Source organism: Populus euphratica, unplaced genomic scaffold, assembly GCF_000495115.2.
Source record: "Populus euphratica unplaced genomic scaffold, PopEup_1.0 scaffold1.1, whole genome shotgun sequence".
NCBI classification, from domain to species: Eukaryota; Viridiplantae; Streptophyta; class Magnoliopsida; order Malpighiales; family Salicaceae; genus Populus; species Populus euphratica.
This window is the reverse complement of record NW_011499845.1, coordinates 5,528,357-5,551,570: the sequence shown is the minus strand read 5'-3', so window position 1 is coordinate 5,551,570 and position 23,214 is coordinate 5,528,357. Positions and strand designations below refer to the sequence as shown.

Here is a 23,214-nt window from a genome sequence, read left to right as displayed (position 1 = left end):
ATATTTGTGCCTCATTATGGCAAGCCTTTTAAGCCTCAGACATTGTCCAAAGTCCACTAAGAGCCCAGCATTGATACCAACTGGGAAGTCTCCATAGATTTCAATCATGACAGTCATTGTTCTTCCTTCTTAACCAACCTTGCAGAATATTTTAAATCATGCCTTTGGATAATGTAGCCCAAACGTTGGTCTCAAAATATGATGTCCAATCCATTTTGGAATCCATGGAGGTTTGCTCGGCTCTTTCTTCTCTACACCAACTTAATTTGATTACAGGGGATAGGCCATCACACGAACTAAAACCTTTGCTTAGTGCGTCTTCTCTCTCTTTCTTTTTCTTTGTGTATATTTGCGCGTGCCTGTGTGTGAGTGTGAGTGACATTCAACAAATGGAGGCTTCTGAGACTTTGATTCTATGCATAGAACTGCTACAGTGATAACAGTGGCAATTTTGTTATGGTGGTCGTGCAACAGTGCAGGAAGGATAAGTGCCTACCACGTTTCCTCACTTCTTATCCGGACATCCATGTTAGAAAAGCAGCAGGTCCAGGGTCCGATTCCATACACTAACTCCTTGACATTTATATGCCTCAACATAACATCAATAAATCAAACGACATTCGGTAAAAAAGTTTGGATGTCGTTGATAATTTTATAAGCTACATGAGATGATATGGTTTCAACAATAGAAATATGACGAAGCAAAGCCTCGTCTAGCTAAAGGAAGAAGCTTACGAAGCGTACCTGATAATAGGGATAAGCCTTTCCTGTGTTATTACTTACGGCTTACAAGCAAGAAATGGATGCGCTAATGTGCAATGCCTTTCACGAAGTTGCTCCATCCGTTTCTTGTTGCTTTAAAGCCCAACACTACTTTTGCTTAGTAAGCCTCTACTGCACCCAAAGTTGCTTTTATAAGCTTTCAAATACCATGAAAATGCTATGAGATATTTGACAATGATTGAAGTAGTTGAGTAGAAGGATCACTGTTAATATAGCTTGCCAAATTTACCACAGAGGGCGATGATTTCAACAACAGCAGGTAGCATATTGACAAGACCCCCAAACGTTAATGAGTAATGACCATCATCGCTTTCTGAAACCATAACAATCAATCGACTAGTCAATATGCTCTCCGAGCAAGAGAAATTAATGTAATGGCTTTGGCTGTAGTCAGCATCTAATCAACAACCAGAGGGAGGGGGATCTTCACTGGATAAAAATCTCTTGAGCATAAGCACCTCAGCGACAAAGATATTCTGACTGTACCAATCTACACAATTTTCCCGGCATGAAGCAGCTCCATAGGACTCTTGATTGCTTTTGAATTTTCAACACAAGTAGCGAAGAAAATTTTGATCAAGTTCAAGGAAGCCATTTTATAGGGAATAACTTCATAATGTTTCTATCATCCTCCACGAGATCTCTTCTATCTTCAGTTTCTCTCGTCCAGCTCCATTAAACCTGGTACATATCCTGATGATCTCAACAATTTTGTTAGCGTTCTCAAGGTGCCATATATTTGCTCCTTCTCAGGATGTCTTTCATCCAATGAATAAAACTCAACCAAATAATCATTGACCTCAATCAAACTACATCCTGGTAATTTTTTGAACCCAGTATCCCTCATTGCAACTTTTAGTCGTGCTACATCTTTCCATCTTCCAAAGTCCCCGTATATGTTTGAAAGCATCACATAATTTGCAGGGTTCTTTGGCTCAAATTCAATGAGTTTTTCAAGAGCCAGCTCAGCCAATTCAACATTTTTATAAACCCTACATGCCCCCAGCAATGCAGCCCAGATAACAGCATCGGCTTCAATTGGCATCTTTCTAATGAAATCCACAGCATGGGCTAAGCGACCAGCTCGCCCCAGCAAATCTACAATACAACCATAGTGTTCGATTCGAGGCACAATCGAATAATCATCAGTCATTGATTTGAAATGCGAGAAACCATCTTCAACCAAACCCATGTGCGTGCAAGCACACAAAATGCCTATAAAGGTGATTCCATCTGGGTTTTCTCCAGCTATCTTCATATGAGAAAACAAATTTAAGGCATCAGCTCCATGCCCGTGCACAGCCAATCCACCAATTATGGTATTCCAGCTGATCAGGTCTTTATTATCCATGCTTCTAAACATATCGAGAGCAGTTTCCACAACCCCACATTTTGCATACATATCCATCAAAGCATTCCTCACGTATACATTTCCTTTATATCCATGACTCTCTGCATACACATGTACCCACTTGCCCAAATCAAGAGCACCTAATCTCGCACAAGCAGACAACACATTCACAAGTGTAGCATCATTAGGAACTACAGTTCCATCAGCTAACATCCTTTTAAAAGCACTCAATACCTCGGAGAAACAGCCATTCCTTGTATACCCTCCAATCAATGCATTCCACGAAAAAACATTCCTCTCTGGCATCTCTTCAAACAATCTCTCACAAGCCATGACATCCCCATTACTAGCATAACCATTCAAAACTGTATTCCACGACATGACATCTTTGTTTGGCATCTTATCAAAAAGCTCCCGTGCTCGTATTACATCCTTTGCCTCGATATAACCCGAAATCATAGTATTCCATAGCACAATATCCCGCTCAGGAGCCAGATCAAAAAGGCGACGCGCGGTTACTAGATCACAACAAGTAATGTAGCCATTGATCATTGCGGTCCAAGCAATCACATTCCTCTCTATCATCTCGCCAAAAACTCTATAAGCCGCATGTATTGCTCCACCACTAGCATACATATCAATCAACGTAGTAGCCACAAAAGGGTTCGCCCTAAATCCACTTTTAATCACAAAACAGTGCACCTCCTCACCTTCTTTCAATGCATTAATCTTGACACAAGATTTAAGAATAACTGGGAAAGTGAAGCAATTAGGCATTACATCCAATCCCTTCATTTGTCTAAACAAGAATATAGCGTCCTTGTGAGATTCGTTTTGTGAATAGCCTCTAAACATTGCGTTCCAGATGGAGGCATTTGGTTCGGGAATTTGATCGAACACCTTGTGGGCATTCTCCATTTTCTTGAGGGAACCATAACCTGAGATGATTTTTGGGGCGATGTAATCTTCGTGTTCAAAGCCATGAGTGATAATTTGGGAGTGAATTTGGTGGAGAACCTTGAGGGTCTTACATGATTGTAAGAGAGAGATAAACTTCTCTTCAAGAATTCTGTGAGGGGATTTTGTGGTGAAACTTGGAAGTATGTTCGCTATTTTTCGCAGACAGCGCTGTCGCTCGGTTGAGTTGTAAAGATTAATGACTTTGAAAACCCTGAAAGCTGACTTGCATCGTCTTTCTATCCAAGACCGTTAGCTTACCCGTCAAATTTATTTCGAGAGCGACGACGTTCTATGACATGTAACATGCCTCTCGGACTGAAAGCGTTAACGAATTGCGGTTGAGGGGCCCAGATGCTAAATGCGTGAAGCATTGGGAGATTCATGGATGTTACAGCATGAGCTTCACAAAATTTATCTGATTTATGGGCTGTTTTGTTATTGGACTCCGTTCAGGATAGGTAATAGGAGGCATTCGTTGTGGGTTGTTTAAATTTTATTTTTAATTTTAAAAATAATATTTAACTGTTGTTAGTATGCTTTGAAACAAAAATAATGATCACTCAACCGGAGTTATAGACTTTACTGGCTTTAGTAATAAGATAATTTAATTTAATTTAATTATATAATATAAAAATGATAGTGAGTTTGTTTAATCAAAAGAGAAAAGTGATAATAATTACGTGTAGAAAAAGAATGTTTGCTAAGAAAAAATAAATTTAAAATTGAATTCTAAGATAAACAAATATTAGAAAGGATGGGACAAAAAAAAGAGCCATTCCAGGATAGCAAGAAAAATTGGTTACTTAAGTTATGAGAGGTTGTAATATTTTTATAAAAAACAAATAAAAAAATAAAAAATCTTTATTTTTAATGAACTTAATATTAAAAACTGTAATTAAAATATAAAATTGATGTAAAAAAAGATAAATGACAATTCAAGTTAACATTTCATAGCGACGACATCGTTCGTGAGACTTTGATCAAAGCATCAAAAGAATTAAAAAACTTGGATCTCAATTAATTCAATTATGAATAATAAAATTAAAAAAAATTAATGAAAAAAATAATTCAAAGTAAAAAAACAATTAAAATGATGAATACCAAATTTAACATGGAAACAAAATATGCGAAAGCCCCTGTCCAACCGAGTTAGCATAGAAAATTTACAACTTGAATTGTGAAGCCAAGTTATCATCATAAAAAAAAATGATAAAAAAAATAAATTAATTTTTAATAAACTTAATATTAAAGAATAAAATTAAAATAAATATTAGTATATAAAATATTTTTAAAAAGCTCAATATCAATCCAAGTTTAAGATTTTATATCCATGACTCGGGTCATAAATTCAGGATCATCATACAAAAACAATAATCATAAAACCTAATAATTAGTCAATTCAATTTTAAATAATAAAATAATAAAATAAAATAAAAAATAAACTAGAATAAAAAAAATCATTAAAAGAACAATAACTAGATTTAGCATAAAAAAATGATGGGGTGAAATTGAAAAATAAATATAATAAAAAAAGATATAAAAATAACCAAATATAACAAGAATTAAATAGAATTAAATATTAAAAAAAAATTGAAAAAAAAATCAATATAAAAAAAAAATAACAATAAAAAAATAATTGCAGCTAAAGCAAAAATAAATGCAAGGACAACTTTTATTGTTAGTGTGATTATAAAGGATATGATAAATAAAATATATGAAATAAAAAGAAATTAATCGTCGTCAAACTACTGTATGCTTGCTATGCCATTGAATACACCACTACATATTAGATAACAGAGTGGTCGGCTATTTCTATTATTACGGGCCGCCGTCTAAAAAGTATGGATGCCTTCCATATATGAGCGTGTACCATGCAGACGCCAACAAATTTTTTTAATAATATTTAAAATTGTCAAAATACTGAATTGCAGTTAAGTGTATTTGCTCTGCTACTACAACTATTAATAATAATAATAATAATAAAACAATGATAAGATGTCCGAAAAAAATAAAGCCCCCTGACGCAAGCCTAAAAACATGCGAGTTAAAATATAATTTAGTAACTTTAATTTTCAAATTAAAATGAATTTCCGAAACAACGACCATGAATGCATGTTAATTTTATTTTTTCCTTTAAGAACTGTTTAATAATTTTACTATGCAATGAAAACGAGAGGTCATGATACGTCTTTGGTCAATTTGATAATTACAAACAGGTGATTTGAAAATAAACTCTTAAAGTTTTCCCGTCGTCATTATCTTTCTCTCTTGCGAAACAATAAAGCAATCAAGCTAAGGTTCATTTATTTATAAATTAGTTTTTTTTAAGTGATTTTTATGAAAAATAAATTTATAAAAATAAATTATCTTATAATATTTGATAAGATCATGAAAAATAAATTAATTCTTTTTAATGTTTGATTATGTAATAAAAAATAACTTATTAATATTATTTTTAAAAAAATTATTAAAATAATAAGAACAAATCTTACCGTTTAAAAAGTTAAATGAAAATAAAATTTAAAAAATATAATCTTATAAATTATCTCAAAATAATAAAGATCAAATCTAATAGATAAAAAAATTAAAAGATGATGAAATTAAAATTAAAATAATAATAATTTTATAAATTACTTCAAGTAAAATAAGTAACAATAAAAAATTAAGGATTAAATTTAATAAATAAAAACCTTTAATAAAAAAATAAATAACAATCATAAAAATAAAAAAATCAAGGATAATATAACAATAAAATTAAATCAAATTATAGGGGATAAAATTGAAAAAAAGATTTAAAATAAAATATATAGCAATTAAAAATTTAAAAACCAAATTTGATATATTCAGCAAAGAATATGATATTTATAGTTTTTCTACAGCTTTTAAAAAATATTTTTCATTTAAAATAAAAAAAATATTTTTTGACTGAAAAATATTTTTTATTAACTAATTTTTCTAATAACAAATAAATATATAAAATTTTTAAAAATAATTTACATAAAATTACTTCTATTGAAACAAACAGAGCTTGAGTTTACCTTTTATTTTCTTTTCAACTGCAATAATCTATAATGCTAAAACTTTAGAATTTTTTTTTAATGCACCATTCATCTTTTTCTTTTTTTTATTCCAAGTACGTATGATTATCTTTCTTTTTTATTTTATGTGAGATTTTCAGAATAGAAGCAGTTTAAAGTGGTGTGTTTGATTATGACACCTGAATTATTCATGGATCAATGCACTTAAGTGCTAGCCAGTAAAATATTAACACACGGTCCATCTTATCACGTTTGCAGATAAAAATAAAAAATCAAAATCAAAATATTGATACCAAGCAGAAAATATATGATTTTCGTAGATAAATAGATACAAGTCTATTATAAATTATTTTTCTCAAACCACTATAAACTCATACAATAAGTTTTAGTTTGGTATGCATATTAAATATTTTTTTAGAAAATACAAAAAAAAAAGAAACTCATTTCTTATATTACATCAACCTATATCAATGTCCTTTAAATTCTCGAAAAGTTATTCTAAAAATTAAAGTTTAATTTTGTCTAGCATATTCAAGACCCTAATTTATGCACTCGATGGAGAGATGATAAACTTTCTTGTCAGGCTAAATATCCCTTTTTTCAAGTGAATAATCTAACGTGTTTATGCTTTGTGAATCTATTTTCTCCGTTAAAAAAAAGTGTTATATATCTATTGAAAGTATACAACCTTTTCCCTTAAACACACAAATATTTTATTATTCATTAATTATATTAAGTCTAATATTAATTTTTTGATTGCTTATATTTTGTTTTAATTTATTTTTTTTTATTTTTTATTTTATCCATTAGAATTTTATTTTAATTATTTTGATTGTTATTTATTTTTCTTTTAATTGAATTATTTTATCTATTATATTTAATCATTATTCTTTGTTGTTATTTATTTTATTTAAAATAATTCATGAAATATTTTTTTAGATTTCATTCTCTTTTAATTTTTTATTTATGAGATATGTTTTTAATTTATTATTATTATTTATTTTATTTGAAATAATTTATGAAATCAAAATTTATCTTTAATTTCATCCCAATTTAACTTTCTTATTTATTAAATTTAGTCATCTTATTTTAATAAACTTAAATGAAAATTAGAATATTAATAATTTATTTTTCAATTTATTTTTCATGATATATTAAAATATTAAAAATATTTTTTAATTTATTTTTTATAACTATCAAATATAAAAAAAAATTTATTTTTTACAAATTCACTTCCTATAAAAACTAATTTTCAAAAGAAAATTATCTTCTAGAAAACAAAAATGCCTTAATCTTGATGAATCATGAGCTAACATATGTGTATGTGTATGTGTGTGTATATATATATATTTCGCTTGAATTGCCAATCAAAACGAAGGAGTTTAAACTACGAGGTTGCTATAACATCTTTTAAATTATTTTATTAAGATATAAAAGTTTATTTGATATCTGATCTGCAAAAAGACAATTAGTTAGGATAATTAATGTTCCTGGATGTCAAACAATCCTGATGTTGACTAGTTTGAGCAAATTTCCTGAGGAAAAAAGAGGCCGGGGAGCAGTTTTACTTTGTTAAACAATGGAATGGACGGAGCAGATTGCTTCTTGAAATCGAACGGTTAAAAGAGGTAGGCAAAGCCATCGAATCATTTTATCGTTTTATTTATTCCGAAATCTGGCAAGTAAAATTTCCCATTACCAATATAGCTAACAAACAGTGCCAGTAAGATCCATCGATCACAAAGAAAACCAACCTCGAACTAACCCATAACCAGAAACCCATCTCTGCTTAAGCATCGATCGATGTCCCTCTTAAACCAACTCTTCAACAGAGGCGTTTTTGGTTCTAAATGGTCTCTTCTTAATTTCCTTTCAGTTTTCGTATAATTTTTATTATTTACGTTGGTTCTGGAATTGAATAAATTTGTTTTTATTTCTGTTGTGATTTTTTTTTTTAAAATTTGATGACTGGTTTTGTAGCAAAACATGCTTGAGCCTGGCAATCTCGCGCATTAAATTGCTGCAAAACAAGAGAGATTTGCAGCTTAAACACATGCGCAAGGAGATTGCGCAATTTCTTCAGGCTGGCCAAGAAGCAATTGCTCGAATTAGGGTTGGTATCCCACCTTCTAGATTTTGATATCACTAATGAACATGTGCTAAGAAACGAGGATGTTTTTAAAGAAACAACACTTTGGTCTTTGCTTTTGTTAGGTGGAGCATGTAATACGAGAACAAAATATACGGGCTGCTTATGAGATACTGGAGCTGTTCTGTGAGTTTGTTCTTGTGCGTGTTCCGATTCTTGAAAGTCAAAAGTAAGTTCATTTACTGCCGTGATTTGTTTCTTGACTGGAGATGCTTTGGGACATCAAATTATGTTTATTGATGATAATTGAAGCAGTATATACTTCGTGTTTGATGGAGAACCGTTGGTTGAAAATTTCTAAAAACAAATGGCTGAAAGGACGAGTCTTTCTCTTGGCTTTATTATTAAGTACAAACGATTTAGATTCAGAGCATTGTATTTAGGATCTTGATTTTGAAAGAACATGCCTGTCGGTTGTTTAGACAGTTGGTCATGTGGTTCCATGGTTATGAATCTTTGGGGTGTTTGTTGACCCCTAGCATAATTTGTTGCATGAGCCTGTTGGAAATTGTGTTTAAGATGCAACTTTCATTCGGCGAATATGGTGATAACTACCTTAGCATTGCTTGGACTGAGTAAACTCAAATTGATCTTGATGTCATATATGAAAATATTCCATACCTATTTCTAGATGAGATTATTGAAATTTTTTGAAAGACAGATGTTCTTCACAAGTTGTGTTGAACACCAAGCAACAAACGTTTCAATTTTTATTGCCTCTTATTATGAAATTTTGAATGGGCGATTGTTCACAATGTAATTCTTAAATAAAAATTTATTAATTCTTAGTAAGGATTATCAAGTAAGCTCCAATAATCAAAACAAGCTTCAATGATGAAAACACCAAAAAAATAGAAAGAATTAACTCACAGAAGCAAAACAACAGCTTTTACATGGCTAATCCTTCCAAATGGATGTAGAAACCATGGCATGGATGTCTATTAGTTCTTCCTTTATGGAAAATAGAAGGTTTATTGGAGGGGTCATCTCTAGCTCAACTAGAAGGTTTATTGGAGGGGTTATCTCTAGCTCAACTAGAGGCTACATAAATATTATCAACACCTGCACTTCTAGACAATAATACTAGCCACCTATAAGCTGTATTCAATATTAAATTAAAAAAATATAGGATGGGTTTCACAAATAGAAATACATGAAATACTAAGAGGATAAGACCTGTTGAATGGCTACTGTTTTAGTAATATACTGAATCAGGAGCTTAAACCAATCATCCAATCTAGGATTTAATTTTGGAAAAAACTAATCTTTTTTTCCCCTTTTCTTTCCCCCTTCAATCTTCCTCGTTTTTCTCACTTTTCTTCTCTATTACTCCTAGAAAACCAATCTTTGGCATTTTGAATGCTCGACCCTTTGCACAACCACTTTACTCTCCATCATCTTGTTTAAAGAATTGTGAGCCTGACCATATGGTCCGAGGGAAAGTTTTGTTGAACAAGTTCCAGTACATGGATCAGACACTTGCTCAACAAATCTCTCCTTCTCACCCCATATGGTTAGACCTGCCATTCTTAAAACAGTACATAAATAAAAGGCTATAAAGGTGATAGGTTCTGCAATGTAGCCAATTGTCAGCCTTATTGCATGTTCAGCCTTGCATTTTGCTTAAAGCCACCTCATAAATAGTGCACCTGATGCGATGCTTAGAAAGCTTTTATCAAACACTATTAATGTGGTAGCTTTTTAGCATACTGCATGACTTAACACATGATTAGTCTTTAGAAACCAGAATTTGGCTTCTTCAATGAAGAGGGGGGATGTGAATTGTGAAGATTCTAGAGGGTGAAAAAAAAGGAATACAAAATTACGAGTTGGAATAGAATGGCCATGAAACCTGTTTTTGATAGAACTCTGGTATTTCTCACTTTCTGTTGAGATCCTCACCTGTTATTGGTATACTAATGAAATCCACTTTTGGGTGATGATTTGGTAAATTAGTAGGAGCCAAATCTGTGTTCTTGATAGTTGTAAGCTTTTGTTACCTGTACAGGCTGTGACTGCAAAATTTTTTTATTAGAAAAGTTCAAGGTGTGTTTAATTTATACAAAAAAGAGAGGAATAGAGTCTTCTAACGTGTTTTTCATTGAGTTCATCGGAAAATATAAATAGAAGAGCAAAACAAGAGTTATTTGTTGGCTCATAATAAAATATTTACTACTAAAAAATTTCTCCTAAAAATTTCTTGCATTTTGATTCCACCAATAATTTGTATTATCGGGAGCCATATTCAAGTAATTTTTTTCTTTAAATGGTTATATCTTAGAGGCATGTATGGTTACACTGGTAAGGTCTTAGGGTAGTTTGTTCCCTATGTTCTTTTATCCAAATCATTATTGAGGGACTGGATAACATTATGAAAATTGTGGTTAAGATATGAGGCATTCTTGGAAACATGTAGCTAAAACTTGTCTCGCCACCAATAAACTGATCAACCTTTTTTCATCCTTTTCTGCTTAACAGGGAATGTCCAGCTGAATTGCGAGAGGCTATTGCAAGCATAATTTTTGCTGCCCCAAGATGTTCAGAAGTGCCAGATTTGCTGCAGATCAAGAATTTGTTTGCTGCAAAATATGGAAAGGAATTCAACATGGCTGCATCTGAGCTCCGTCCTGATTCTGGTGTCAACCGTGCAGTTAATCGGCTTAACCTTATTAAGTTTCTTCAACTTTGATATCCATGCATGTGCAGTCATATTAATAACTAGAATGTAATGATTTAGACTTTTCTTTGGTGTTGCTTGTGTAGATTATTGAAAGGCTTTCAGTTAGAGCTCCACCAGCAGAGGCAAGGCTCAAGGTTTTGAAGGAAATCGCGCAAGAATTTAGTCTTGAGTGGGACTCTTCTAACACAGAGGCTGAACTTGGGAAAAAGCATGAAGATTTGCTGGTAGCTGTCAATTTCGTTTTGTTGGTTGCACATATTCTAAAGCCTCCTTTTTATGCTACATTGACAATACTTAAAAGAGTGCCAAGCAAAAGAAAGTCTTGGAAAATTGTTCATTATATCTGAATGCTTTTATGTTTTTGCATGTAGTTAATTGCATTTGATTTTTTGTTTTTTCAAGAGTATTTAGTGCTATGGTCATTAATCAATCGTAATGTTTCAAGTGTACCAAAAAGTGAAGAATAGTCAAAAAATGAAAAGTAGTGAAGTTTAGGAGTGAAGATGACTAAAAGGAATGATTTCAAGCACCAATAAAAGGCACCAACAATTAACACACTGCCCTCCATTTTCTGATGCTGGTGTTCATGCGCATGTCTCCTATGCCAATCCCATGTGCTCATGCTGGGTTGGGCTGTCAAATATAACAGTAATGTAGATCTTAGGTAGTATATATTTCTCATTCGACCCTGCAAAATTTTATTTAATCCATGCCATTTGGGATCATATTTGAATCATTTACTTTTAGCCTGTTGTCGTATGATGTTGTCTATGTCCGTGTGATGCTTATTACAATTAGGGATGGTATCATTTGTTATATTCTTAAGCTTTGGTGACATCCATGATAAATTCTCTATGTTAGATAGCATGAAATGACTGATGATTCTGAATCTGCATTATCTACTACATGAAAGAGACAAAGTGGACTCAGAATACCTTTCTTTGCAAGTCTTGAAGGATACATGAGCATCCATCGAGAAAGATTTGTTTTCTCATCATTAGAGGGAGACTGTTAGACCAATGGGAGTGCATCCACAACTTTCTTTGCTGGAAATAATGTAATGTCTGATTAGCTTGTATGTAGAATTCTTCAATTGAAACTTGGTTTATAGGCTTGTTATTGTCTAAACTCAAAACATGCAAAAAACTTGATCTTGGTTGAATATAAGGTTTGTTTAGGATTGTTCAATATATAAATACAATACAATTTCATTTTGTTGCTGCATTTTAAAATTTTGGCAACCCGTAACTGCTTGCTTCTTCGTATGGCTTTCATTGTTGTGTTTTCTGTGTCTTTTGAGAAAAGCATTTTTGGTTTTCTATTGCGTAGACTAAGATACAAATCTGATTTTTTTTATTTAAATCTGTAGGGTGGATCAAAGCAAATTATGGCTGATGCAATACTTCCTCAAGCACCCACCAAACAGAGCTCTTCTCTATCCCCACCTTCCAACGGGGCCCATTCTACCTTAACTACTGATAATAAGCAAGGATCTCATCATATTGAAGCTCCTGCGCTTGTGGGCAATATGCCCCAGGTCAATGCTAACGAAATTGAACCATCAATCAGGAATTATATGGCTGATGTTCAAAGGGAGACAGCATCACAATCATCTGATGTCTTGGAGAGAGCTCGAGCCGCCATTGCATCAGCTGAGCGTGCAACTATTGCTGCCCGTGCAGCTGCTGAACTTGTAAATGTTAAATTTGGTTAATTTAAGCTAGGCGAAGGTAAGTTTCTTCAATAATCGACCCTCGATTATGAGATATTTCTCAATGTCACAGAGCCAAGCATGCCAAAAGATAAACCAAAAGAAAATGTATATTGGTCCGTATAAAAGCACTATCTTGCAAAAACTGGAAGCTGCCAAGTTAATCGTATCGGTGATGTTCTTATAACTTCATTGTCTCTTCTTGCTGAACTACTAACAAAGCCTATGATTGTATCAATTCTATCAAATCCTGTTGCATCTGTTTTCTGCACATAATGTTTACTATGTACTTTTCTGGGATTTATTGTTTGGTTAGCATTGTTTACCAATATCCGCGGCCAATGTTTGTAATTCGTAGCCGCATCCATTGGTCACACAAGTGTATGCTGCCGACCAAAAAACAAGCCCACGCCTCGTGACTGACTTTCCCTTCAACTGGTAATATTATTAATAATAGTATTATAGATTCTTCTGTGGTAACGGGGTGAGATTAGAGGTAAGGACCGTATTTTGCTCTCGTGAATTTATATTTCCTTAAATCTTTCAAAGAAAATAACGCGATAAAAATACAACTGAAAATTACTCAGCATGTATGGCTGGGCTTCGGTCCATAAGATGGTTTCAGGGAGGAAGACTAAAATTTCTTGGTTGCAAGGCCCCGCTTGTACCAGTGACGGACCCGTTTTTGGTAATATGATTAGAAGCCCATAGCGTTGTCAAGATCTAATATAACAAGTACAGGATATTCTTTCCATCTTGTTTCAAAGAAGGGCAGCTTGAAGGACAGTATTGCGTATCTGTGATGGAAATGTTTACCTTTTCTTTTGTATTTGCTTCTAATAATTCTTTCCCTGGATCATCAAGTGTATTTATTATTCGATTAAGCTTCAAAACTTTTCATGAAAACTGGATAATCCATATACTTGGGAAATGTCACCCATCATACGTGCATGAACGTTTTCTAAATTATAATAACGATATTTCTAGCATTATTGATACCAAAGAAAAACTAGAGGTGAAGTAACTAAATTTTAACCGTTATGATCTCAGGAGACTAGAATGAAGAGAGAGAAAGAGCTCAAGTATTCATGAGTTTATTATTGTAATAATTATTTTTAATTTTTTTTTATTTAGAAATGTAATAAAATAATTTTTTTTTGTTTTTTTAAATTTAGTTTTAACTTTATCGTATCAAAATGAACTAAAAAAACAAAAATAATTTAAAATTTGAAGTAATAAAAAATAAAAAATAATTTTTCTCAAAAACATTTAAAACTAATAGATATAGATATACACACACACACACTTGCACAATAACAACTTTGCATTAAAAGATGAACACAAAATCCGTTTGGCTGGGTATATAGTCATAAGAAATCGAAACATCCTTGTCATGACGACACAACCTTCGCTACATGCACTCTACACTCCAATACACAAATATTACACCATTTTTTGTCTTAATATTTAGACTATCTTTGAATCAGTAGCTTAAGTAGTAACAAAAACCATTTTTTTAATCCAAATATTAAACATGCAACGAGTTGAATGCTTCAAATCGATATATATATATATATATATATATATACACATACATACATACATATATATATATATCGATTTGAAGCATTCAACTCGGCAACGTAGAGGGTTAGATTCAACAAGAATCTTTGAAGAGGCAAAAAATGCAAGCGGAGACAAGATTGAGTTTACCCAGAGAAATGTAATAATTAATCGCATTCCTCAGCAAGATCATGAATATCTCTCACACTCATATGCAACCCAAACCCATGTCGGTTTCCCAAAAGACAGGACCCTTTCATTCATCAAACTTGATCCATACAGATCTAAAGAGACATAAAACACGCACCGTACATATATTCACTGTGTGAGAGAGACTGATAAAGATGTGTCTTGAGTTGTAGCTAGGTCGAGAAAGGACAGGAGTAAACAAGATCGATAAAGAAAGCAAAAATAAATAAATAAATACTGTGTGGAGGGACAATGATATCCTTATAAGAAGAGGGCACCATCAATTGATCAAAGGCGTGATCTGAACTAAGAAGCCACTTTGATTTTGTTGAAGTGAAGGGTCGTTTTCGCCTTGAACTTCGTTTTGTAATCGAAGGAGATGTTTCACCATTGGTACATTCAACCGATGCTTGTTGCTTTGTCTTTTTTATTTATTTATATTTTTAAAAAAACTTTATCAGTGTACTTTTTTTGAAAGAGCGTTAATTGATAATGCTGTTTTTTAAAGTTTTTTTGGTTTTTAAAAAATTAAAATAATATTTTTTAAATTCTTCTTGTACAATAATAAATTAACTAGACTTATACCCGATCTCTGCTATAAATCTACAGATTTAATATCTACATCAAGAATTTTTCTAATAGAAATTACATCACAGTGATGCTTTTTACAAATAATTTACAGTACTTGTATCAAACCTGAAATTCCATTAGCACGACTTCTGATCGATGTTATGAGTCCGGAGCCTTGTTCCAAACCTTTTTTTCCTTGATCCTAAGAGTTTTCCTGGGTCATCCTTCACATCTTTCACATGGACGTGACTCGCGACTCGTGACTCGTGGGTAAGTGATCATTCTCAAGAGCCAAATCAAGAAGAGTCCATCAACTTGATACTCAAAGGATAGGATTCAAACTATAAATATACTCTTCCATCACTTACGTATTGTCTCTTTTTATTTACATTTTTAGTAGCTTATTCATGTATAAACTGGTATATGCATACAAAATTAGTTTTTCATTATCTTTTCTAGAAATTAAATCTTAGATAATAATATATAAAGTACTAGTTACTTGACTTGGATTTCGCTATGCTATGGGTCAAATAATATTTTTTAAAAAATATATAAATAAATATATAAGCTTCTCAAATCTGTTTATTTATTTTAATTATAGATAAAAAAAATCCATGCATACATTTAATTAAATATATCAAGAACTATATTTGCCAACAAACACAAACAACAAAGTGTTAATTCGTCTATTCAACTTGTTTTGTTGCAGATCGCATAATTTTTTTACCACAAAATCATTAATGTGTAGGTATTATTAACGTATTTTTTTGACATCGAATAAGAAATATAATCGTGAATAAAAAATTTAATGATTATATATAATAAAATATAATAAATATGATATACATTAATAAAAATATATAAGATCTTAAGATAATTTTTAAAGTAATAAAAGAATAAAATAATATTGTAATTACTATAATGAAACACCATTTTCTTAGTCTTTGTCTAATAATATTTTCAAAAAAAGATGTAAAGAAAAAAATTATAAAAAAATAAAGATAAGAACCAAAAAAAGGTATAAATAGACCAAGTGTAGAGTGATAAATATTTAAAGTGTAAGAAATAGAAAATAATATTTTTTTCCAAAACAAGTGTAAAGAAAAATAAATGAAAAAATAAAAAAATTACTAAAAATGAAGATCAGAAAAAAAAATAGTGATAAATAGGTTAGGTGTAAAATGATAAAAATACTAAATATAAAGAGAAAAATATACAAAAACTTTTTTCTAATATAAAAAACTGAAAATTATAATTTTACCATCGCTAAAGTATTGATATAGTAAAAACAACTGTTAAAATTTGTAATTATACCATTTTTACAGGAAAATGCCACATAAAAACCCGAAAGATTCTAATTTTACCATCGCTATAATACCCATGCAGTAAAAACAATTAGCAAGATTTATAATTATATCATTAATTTCTAGAAAATTTCTAAAAAAACTTGAAAACCACAACTTTACCACCGCTACAGTACCACTAGAGTAAAAACAATTTACAATGATGTTATTTCTACATGAAAAAACCATTAAAAAAACCCAAAAAATCACAATTATGCCACCGCTAAAAACGCTGCGGTTTTAGCATATTATGCCACCCAAAAAACCCAAAATTTACAATCATGTACAATCACTGTAAAAAAATAGGCAAAATCTATAATCTTGTCATTTCCATAAGAAAATACCGTTTTGTTTTAGTATATTTATAACATCCAATCTATTAAACTAATCCTTTTGATTCACCATTTTTAAAAACAGGCCATGAATGATGAAGCCTTGCATTTTCTGTTGCCGTAATCATGACTACCGAAACAGGACGCTGCGAACCCTAATTCAACGTAAAGGCTATACAAACACATCATCAAGCTTCTAATTTGGTCCTCGAAAGCAACAATTACATCATCCTCAAGATAGATCTCCTACAACATCATGAAAGAAAAACAATAGATTTCATCATATTGGTATCTTGGAATACTAGAAGAACCGGAGGCTTCCAAACGATCAACATCATCGACTCAAAAACAACAAGATAAATTTCACTTCGGTCGAACTTAAAATCATCACTTCAAATACAAAGTGATACACTTCCTACCTATCGTTTTCTTCTTCTGTGATACCATACCCTCTCTCACTTTTGTCTTTTGTCTCAGGCTACTCTTATAATTGGTACAAAAACTAAAGTGATCGGCTTTTATGCCTAGTCACAATCACGACTTTAAGGCCTTTTTTGGGAGTGAAGAGCTTCGGTTCGTAAACAAAGAGAATCCCGCCCGACAATTTTTCCCTCGGGGACTCATTTAGGGCCGCTGTCAAGCTCATTTGTCTAGTAGAATTCTTGCTTCTCTTTAATTAGTAGTGGTTTAAATTTGCCTTGATTTTCATCTATTATTGTCTAAATATATTTTCTTAACCATAAGAATTATATCTTGTAAAACATTTCAGTGCAAAACAATACAAATCATCAAAGAATCAACTAATTTTATTAGTTTAAACTATTATATTGGATTTTATGAATGATATTATATTAATTTTTTAACACTCTCTCAATTTTCAAGCAAGAATCTTTTAGACTTGAAATGAATAGTATTATATATTTTAAAATAAATGTAATGTATTATATTAACCTCTTTGATATTTTTTTTAATTAATTTGTACTGAAACTTTATTTAATTAGAGAGAATGGAGATTGTGAGATTATGTATAAGGAGCTTTCTTGATTTCTTTTTAATTTTTTTCATTAATTAATTCATAATTTTTATAAGGCACACATCTTCCATGGAACAAGAGATTTGATAACACAAAAGTAACACACCTGAAATATGATTCTTACTAAAAACATTAATAGATGCTAGTTTGGTTCGGTTGATTTAATTATAAGGCTAGGTACAAATATACATGTTAAATTATTAATGTACCTAAAGAAGATTCTAGAGATCAATTCTATAGAGCACTACAAATTACATGTTAGTGCTAAACTATGTTAGGAAAATTCTAGAGAAATCAAACAAACACTAGGAATGTTTCTTTGCATAACCCACGTCCTCCAACCATTTCCAAACTACACTACAACTAAATATATTAACTATCAAACCATTTTCATTTCAATCCTTAATCTTTAAAAGCTATAAACTAACTCCTAAACTGCCATCATCCTTTAAAAATACACAAGGACCCATCCAATGGCCGCTGTTTAGGCCTCGTTGAAGACATACATTAATGAATAACGGACAGGACACGGGTAAATATGAAAACATTTCAGAGCAAAACAATGAAGAAAAGAGGGGATGGAGATTGGCAAAATGCATAAAGGTGAAAGAGTAATTAAGACACATCGAGGACTGAAGATCGGAGTTAGTGATAGAAAACTTACTGCAAAGCTGCTCAAAGGGATATAATTACCAGATTCTGTAGCAACAAGACAAATTAAATAAGGTTATAACTTGGTAAGAAGCAAAGCCATGCAGCAGCTTTAAACATTCTCGCACTTGATATTGCTTGGAAAATATGCTGAGTCTACTCTCCTATAGCCGGCTGCTTTTGCAGTTTTGCTGCCTACATTGCCCTGTCTTTGCATGCAATCTCTCATATTTCAGTATATTGACAGTTATCTGCAACTTTTTTAGTGTAGTTCTGGCTCTTTATATCGCAGTGACACACAATTAAATTAACACTATTAATGCCCCTCTCTCTCTGGTATTTTTGATCCCGAGATATATTCGAGAAAGGTACAGGACTGGAGCTTGACAAAGATCCTCTGGGTGTAAAGAGAGCTACAGTAGTAAAACAGTTGATATTTCTATGGTTCTCTTTGTTGTGGCACAGCGAAGTGGTTCAATGATTCGAAAAGTGGAAGAGCAGGTTTATTTTTATTTTTATTAAAACCATGCCATTAAGAAATGGTAATTTAGCTTGAATATAAAAATATTGATTCCAACTGTTTTGAATAGATCGTTTTATTTTAATAGTTATCTTGTGATAAATAATGTAAAATGTATAGATATTATATTTAAAAGTCATGAATGATGAAATTATAAATATAATGTCAAAATAAACGTGTATTATATTAATATTGACCAGGGGTGTGTATATAAATATATTAATATATTAGATTTTAAAAATATAAATACTCAATATATATATATATATATACACGGGCCCCTGAAATATATAGATTATTTAATTATTTTATTTTTAAAAATAAATAATTAAAGGATAATAATTAAATACTCAAAAATTAATTAATAAAATAAAAATATTTAAATTCATTATCTAATAAATAAGTAAATAATAAATAGAATAGGAATATAATTATAAATTCAGTCCATAATACTCATTTCAATACCGCGTGCTAGCTCTCAATATCTTCTACTATAAAGGTCAGATGCCGCGCCATTTGATTAAACTGCACTGTGCCCAGTAATTAATGTCTCATCGGGAATGGGTCAGTTAATTATGAGATATAATCAAATAATTCATTGAGTTCATTTAACTAACTATTTAATGACACCTCTTTCTGGTGTTTAACACATGGCACTGGGTTTTCAATTAAAAAAATTAAAAACCTCATTAACTTTGTTCTGATCATCATTACCCTCGTATGCCATTTTTTTTTTTAAATTTCATCTGCTTTCTTTCCAGCATTATTGTCTTCTATTTTTCAGTTATCAGTAATTGACAAATTAATAGAATAAGTTTTTGTTTTAAAGATAAAATAAATTAAATTTCGTAAACATTGTATTAAGAAAATCAATTAAGAAAGACGGTCGAAACTGTATTCTATTTGGCTTTGGAAGGTCAAAACTAGATCATATTTTTGGAACATTAATAAAGTACTAGCAAATAAATCATATATAAATCTTGGGAATCCATGACACAGATCCTTGAGCAGCTCTCATGACTTGTCTTTTTTCTTATTCTTTTTTTTTTAGACAAAAAGAAAACAAGTGACAACTTCTCAAGGATCCGAGTCATTAATCGGCAAGATTTATGCTTTGTAAGGCGCCAAACAGCTAGAAAAACCAAGTGAAAAAACCAAGTATACATGGGAATTAGACATGGCTGTTGCTTAATTGCCAGGATAGGAGTAATGAAGCAGCTGCCTCTGAGGGGGGGATGCATGGGTAATTGCTCACTGCACTTTATACTATTACCACGAACTTGAAATTTAAGCAACTACCAAAGAAAAGAAGTCAATTATGTGCCGAGTGAGACAAAAAAGGCTTAACTGTCCTCGTTCCCTTCTCCTTTTATTTGTTTATTTATATACTTATTAGCTATCCCAAATCTGGAATTACCTTTCATATCTTTCAGCTGGGTCTAGCTCATTAACCGCTGTAGGTTCAGCTGTATAGCAGCATGGGGCCACGATGTAGCACCACAAGTTGATATATTAATATCGCTTTGTGCTAGAGTTGTAGCCAGTTGCAGTCCAGCATAACCTATTGCTTTGGTGATCTGTACATATATATGTACAGGGGCTAGGGCTAGGGTTTACTTTCACTGGATTCTCATAATAGCCTCTCTCTTGTATAGTTCTTCTAGTATTTGATGGTCTGCGGTCTGCCAATTAGATTGCTAATACAGGTAAAAAAAGCACAAATCCTACTCAATCATTCTTCGATCTCTCAGAAGTTTTACAGTTTAAGCACCTGAAACTCCTCATCTTATTGAACAATTCATGTGAAAAATTTGGTAAGTCCCTAACAACAAACAGCAGCTTTTAACTCCCTTATTAACTTTAAATGAAGAGATTAATGAAGTAGAAATTAAAATAGTTTAATCCACGTTGCCAAAGCTCTCTATATGGTATGCTTTGGGAACCGAAATCAATCCATCTCTAAAACTTAAGAACCCCATCGCTTCTTTTCTTCGATCAAATTAAAATATTATTAAAACCAATTAATTGTTGTATCAAATTTGTCCATGGTTAAACCTGTAAGTTACTCCTATATTATCCCTTATCCATGAAGTTAGCAACTATTTATTACTCAAGGCATGAAGTGAACTTCATATTATACTATGATGCAGTGAAATAACACTAATTCGAAGATCTAATAGTGATATGTTAATAAACATACAGTTTGGGGCTATCTATTTTATCTTTGACGCAAAAAAAAGGTGGTTATTTTTATCATTCCTTGACTAGGTAACTAGAAGAATAATATTCAAACTAATTTTAATTGCAATGGACATTTTTATTTTTATTTATTTATTTATAGTAATATTCTTGTCATGTATGGTTTGCATGCAGATATATCATCACAATTTTTTTTTTTAAAAAAGGTCTTTTAACCATCGAGTAATCTTTTGTGAATTTTATTTCATTTAAAGACAATTTTTTGCATCCATGCACGTGAATTTAGTCCATCTTATATATAATGTGTCAATTAATATGTTTAATTACATAGTTTCCAACCTATATACTCACTAATAAACTAATCGCCATCCTTCAAATCTTACTAAAGCTTAAATTTAAAAATACAAGAACAAGATTGGTTAATCAGAGCAAATCTCAGACCCAACATATAGGTGGATCAACTAATTAACCTTTATTAATGTTCAAATGTAGTAGCCTCATTTGTAGATATTAAATTTGATATCAAGTTTAATATTCATTTAATTAATAGCTAAGAAAGCAAATTAATGCACACAACCGTAACTAAATCCCTCCTTGCTAGTTTTTCTTTAATACAAATAAAACTTGTTTCAAGCTATGCTTCCAAAGTTCCAAGAAGTTGGTTCATATGGTAGGAGAACAACTGTTTAATCTAGGATTCAAACTCAAGTACCATGGGTATTTTGAAGAGATGACATATTTACATCTAGTTAGTCTCATTCATAAAGCACTACTATAAAATGAAATTTTAGTATCAATTTGATAGCTATACCAATATTTTTAGTAAAATATTATTGCAGGTAAGTACATTTATAATGGCATTTCAAAAAATTCCTTTCATTATACATGTTTAGCAGCATTTATTAAACTTTACATTCAATTTTATCAATTTTTGTAGTAATTGTGATAGATTTTTTATCAACATTATATTTAAAAGCATTTTTTTTAAATGCCGTTAAATTTAAAGGTGTTTGAAATAAGTGCTTTTAGATTCATTACGGGTAAAAATATACCATAAATGCCACTAAAAAAACCCCATTAAAGATATATAATAAAGGAAATTATGAAATGTCATTATAGTGTATATCTACCATATCATTTAGTTTAGAGAGTTTTTTAGACAAATGTCAATAAGATTTAGTTTTGAGGTCAGTATAAATACAATGGAGGTTCTATCAAATATGTGTCATTTATAAGGTTCCATTTCTCTATCAAATGTTTGATTAATGTACGACCCTTTTGCTTTTTTAAAAATTGCTTGAAGCTTACATGTAGATATCAACTATTTAGTCAAATTAGTACATTAATTTAAGTAATAATCTCTCTTGGAATTCTTCCTGCGTTTTTTTCCTTTGCTTTTGTCTATATATGTAGTATAACTGGACATTTTTCACATACTAAGATCAATTTAAACTCGATAGAAAAAAAATCAAATCATGATGAAATTATGAAACAAAATCAATTTAAAAAATAATTTGAAACAAAAAAATAAAAACCAAATTTGAAAAATAAAAAAATTTAAGAGGGATGAAATAAAAGAGGCTCAACAATTTTATAAATTATTAAAGTTAAAAAATCATAATAATAAGAAAATGAATCAAATCTAAAAATCACAAATTAAAGAGTTGTTCTTGAATTTTTAAGGAGTTAGTGTGAAAATTTAGGCAATAAAAAAAAGGAAAAAAAATGATTTTCAGTGTAAAACCATCAGTCATGAATCTGGAATATGCTTATTGTTTTACTTTTTTTTTTGGTCTAGAGAGAAGTTAAAGCAGCAGGTGGTAATTGATTTTAACAAAATATAAATTTTATGTTTTTGGTCAGTGAGAACGACTGAAATTCAGTACACAGTATATGAAATTAGGAAATACAATCAGCGAAGAAAAATCAGAGTTAATCAACAACCAAACAGAAGTCCAACTCATAAAAAGAAAAGAAAAGGTCAAAAGTTGGGGAGAATATCATGATGAATTTGTTTTGATTATTATGATCAACAGTTCATCATTTCGTTTCCGGGTACCGTATCGATATTTCTATTGTCAAACTCACGCTTTGACGCTTCAGTTAATTAAATTGTCAATAAAATAACAAATGTGAATCAAG

General features: G+C 31.1%; 2 protein-coding genes across 2 annotated transcripts; one reads left to right on the top strand and one right to left on the bottom strand.

Annotated features, from left to right (window-relative positions):
* Positions 1-562: 562 nt before the first annotated feature.
* Positions 563-3,495, bottom strand: LOC105124063 (pentatricopeptide repeat-containing protein At1g08070-like). Its single transcript, XM_011023924.1, has 2 exons — positions 1,013-3,495; positions 563-894 (listed from the first exon to the last, which is right to left on the bottom strand). The coding sequence occupies exon 1, from the start codon at positions 3,050-3,052 to the stop codon at positions 1,436-1,438; it is 1,617 nt and encodes a 538-aa protein (XP_011022226.1). The 5' UTR covers positions 3,053-3,495; the 3' UTR covers positions 563-894; positions 1,013-1,435.
* A 4,329-nt stretch (positions 3,496-7,824) lies between these two features.
* LOC105124055 (Regulator of Vps4 activity in the MVB pathway protein) lies at positions 7,825-13,023 on the top strand. The gene is made up of 6 exons (XM_011023912.1): positions 7,825-7,985; positions 8,113-8,245; positions 8,347-8,450; positions 10,760-10,931; positions 11,045-11,185; positions 12,331-13,023. The coding sequence occupies exons 1-6, from the start codon at positions 7,936-7,938 to the stop codon at positions 12,673-12,675; spliced, it is 945 nt and encodes a 314-aa protein (XP_011022214.1). The 5' UTR covers positions 7,825-7,935; the 3' UTR covers positions 12,676-13,023.
* Positions 13,024-23,214: the final 10,191 nt, after the last annotated feature.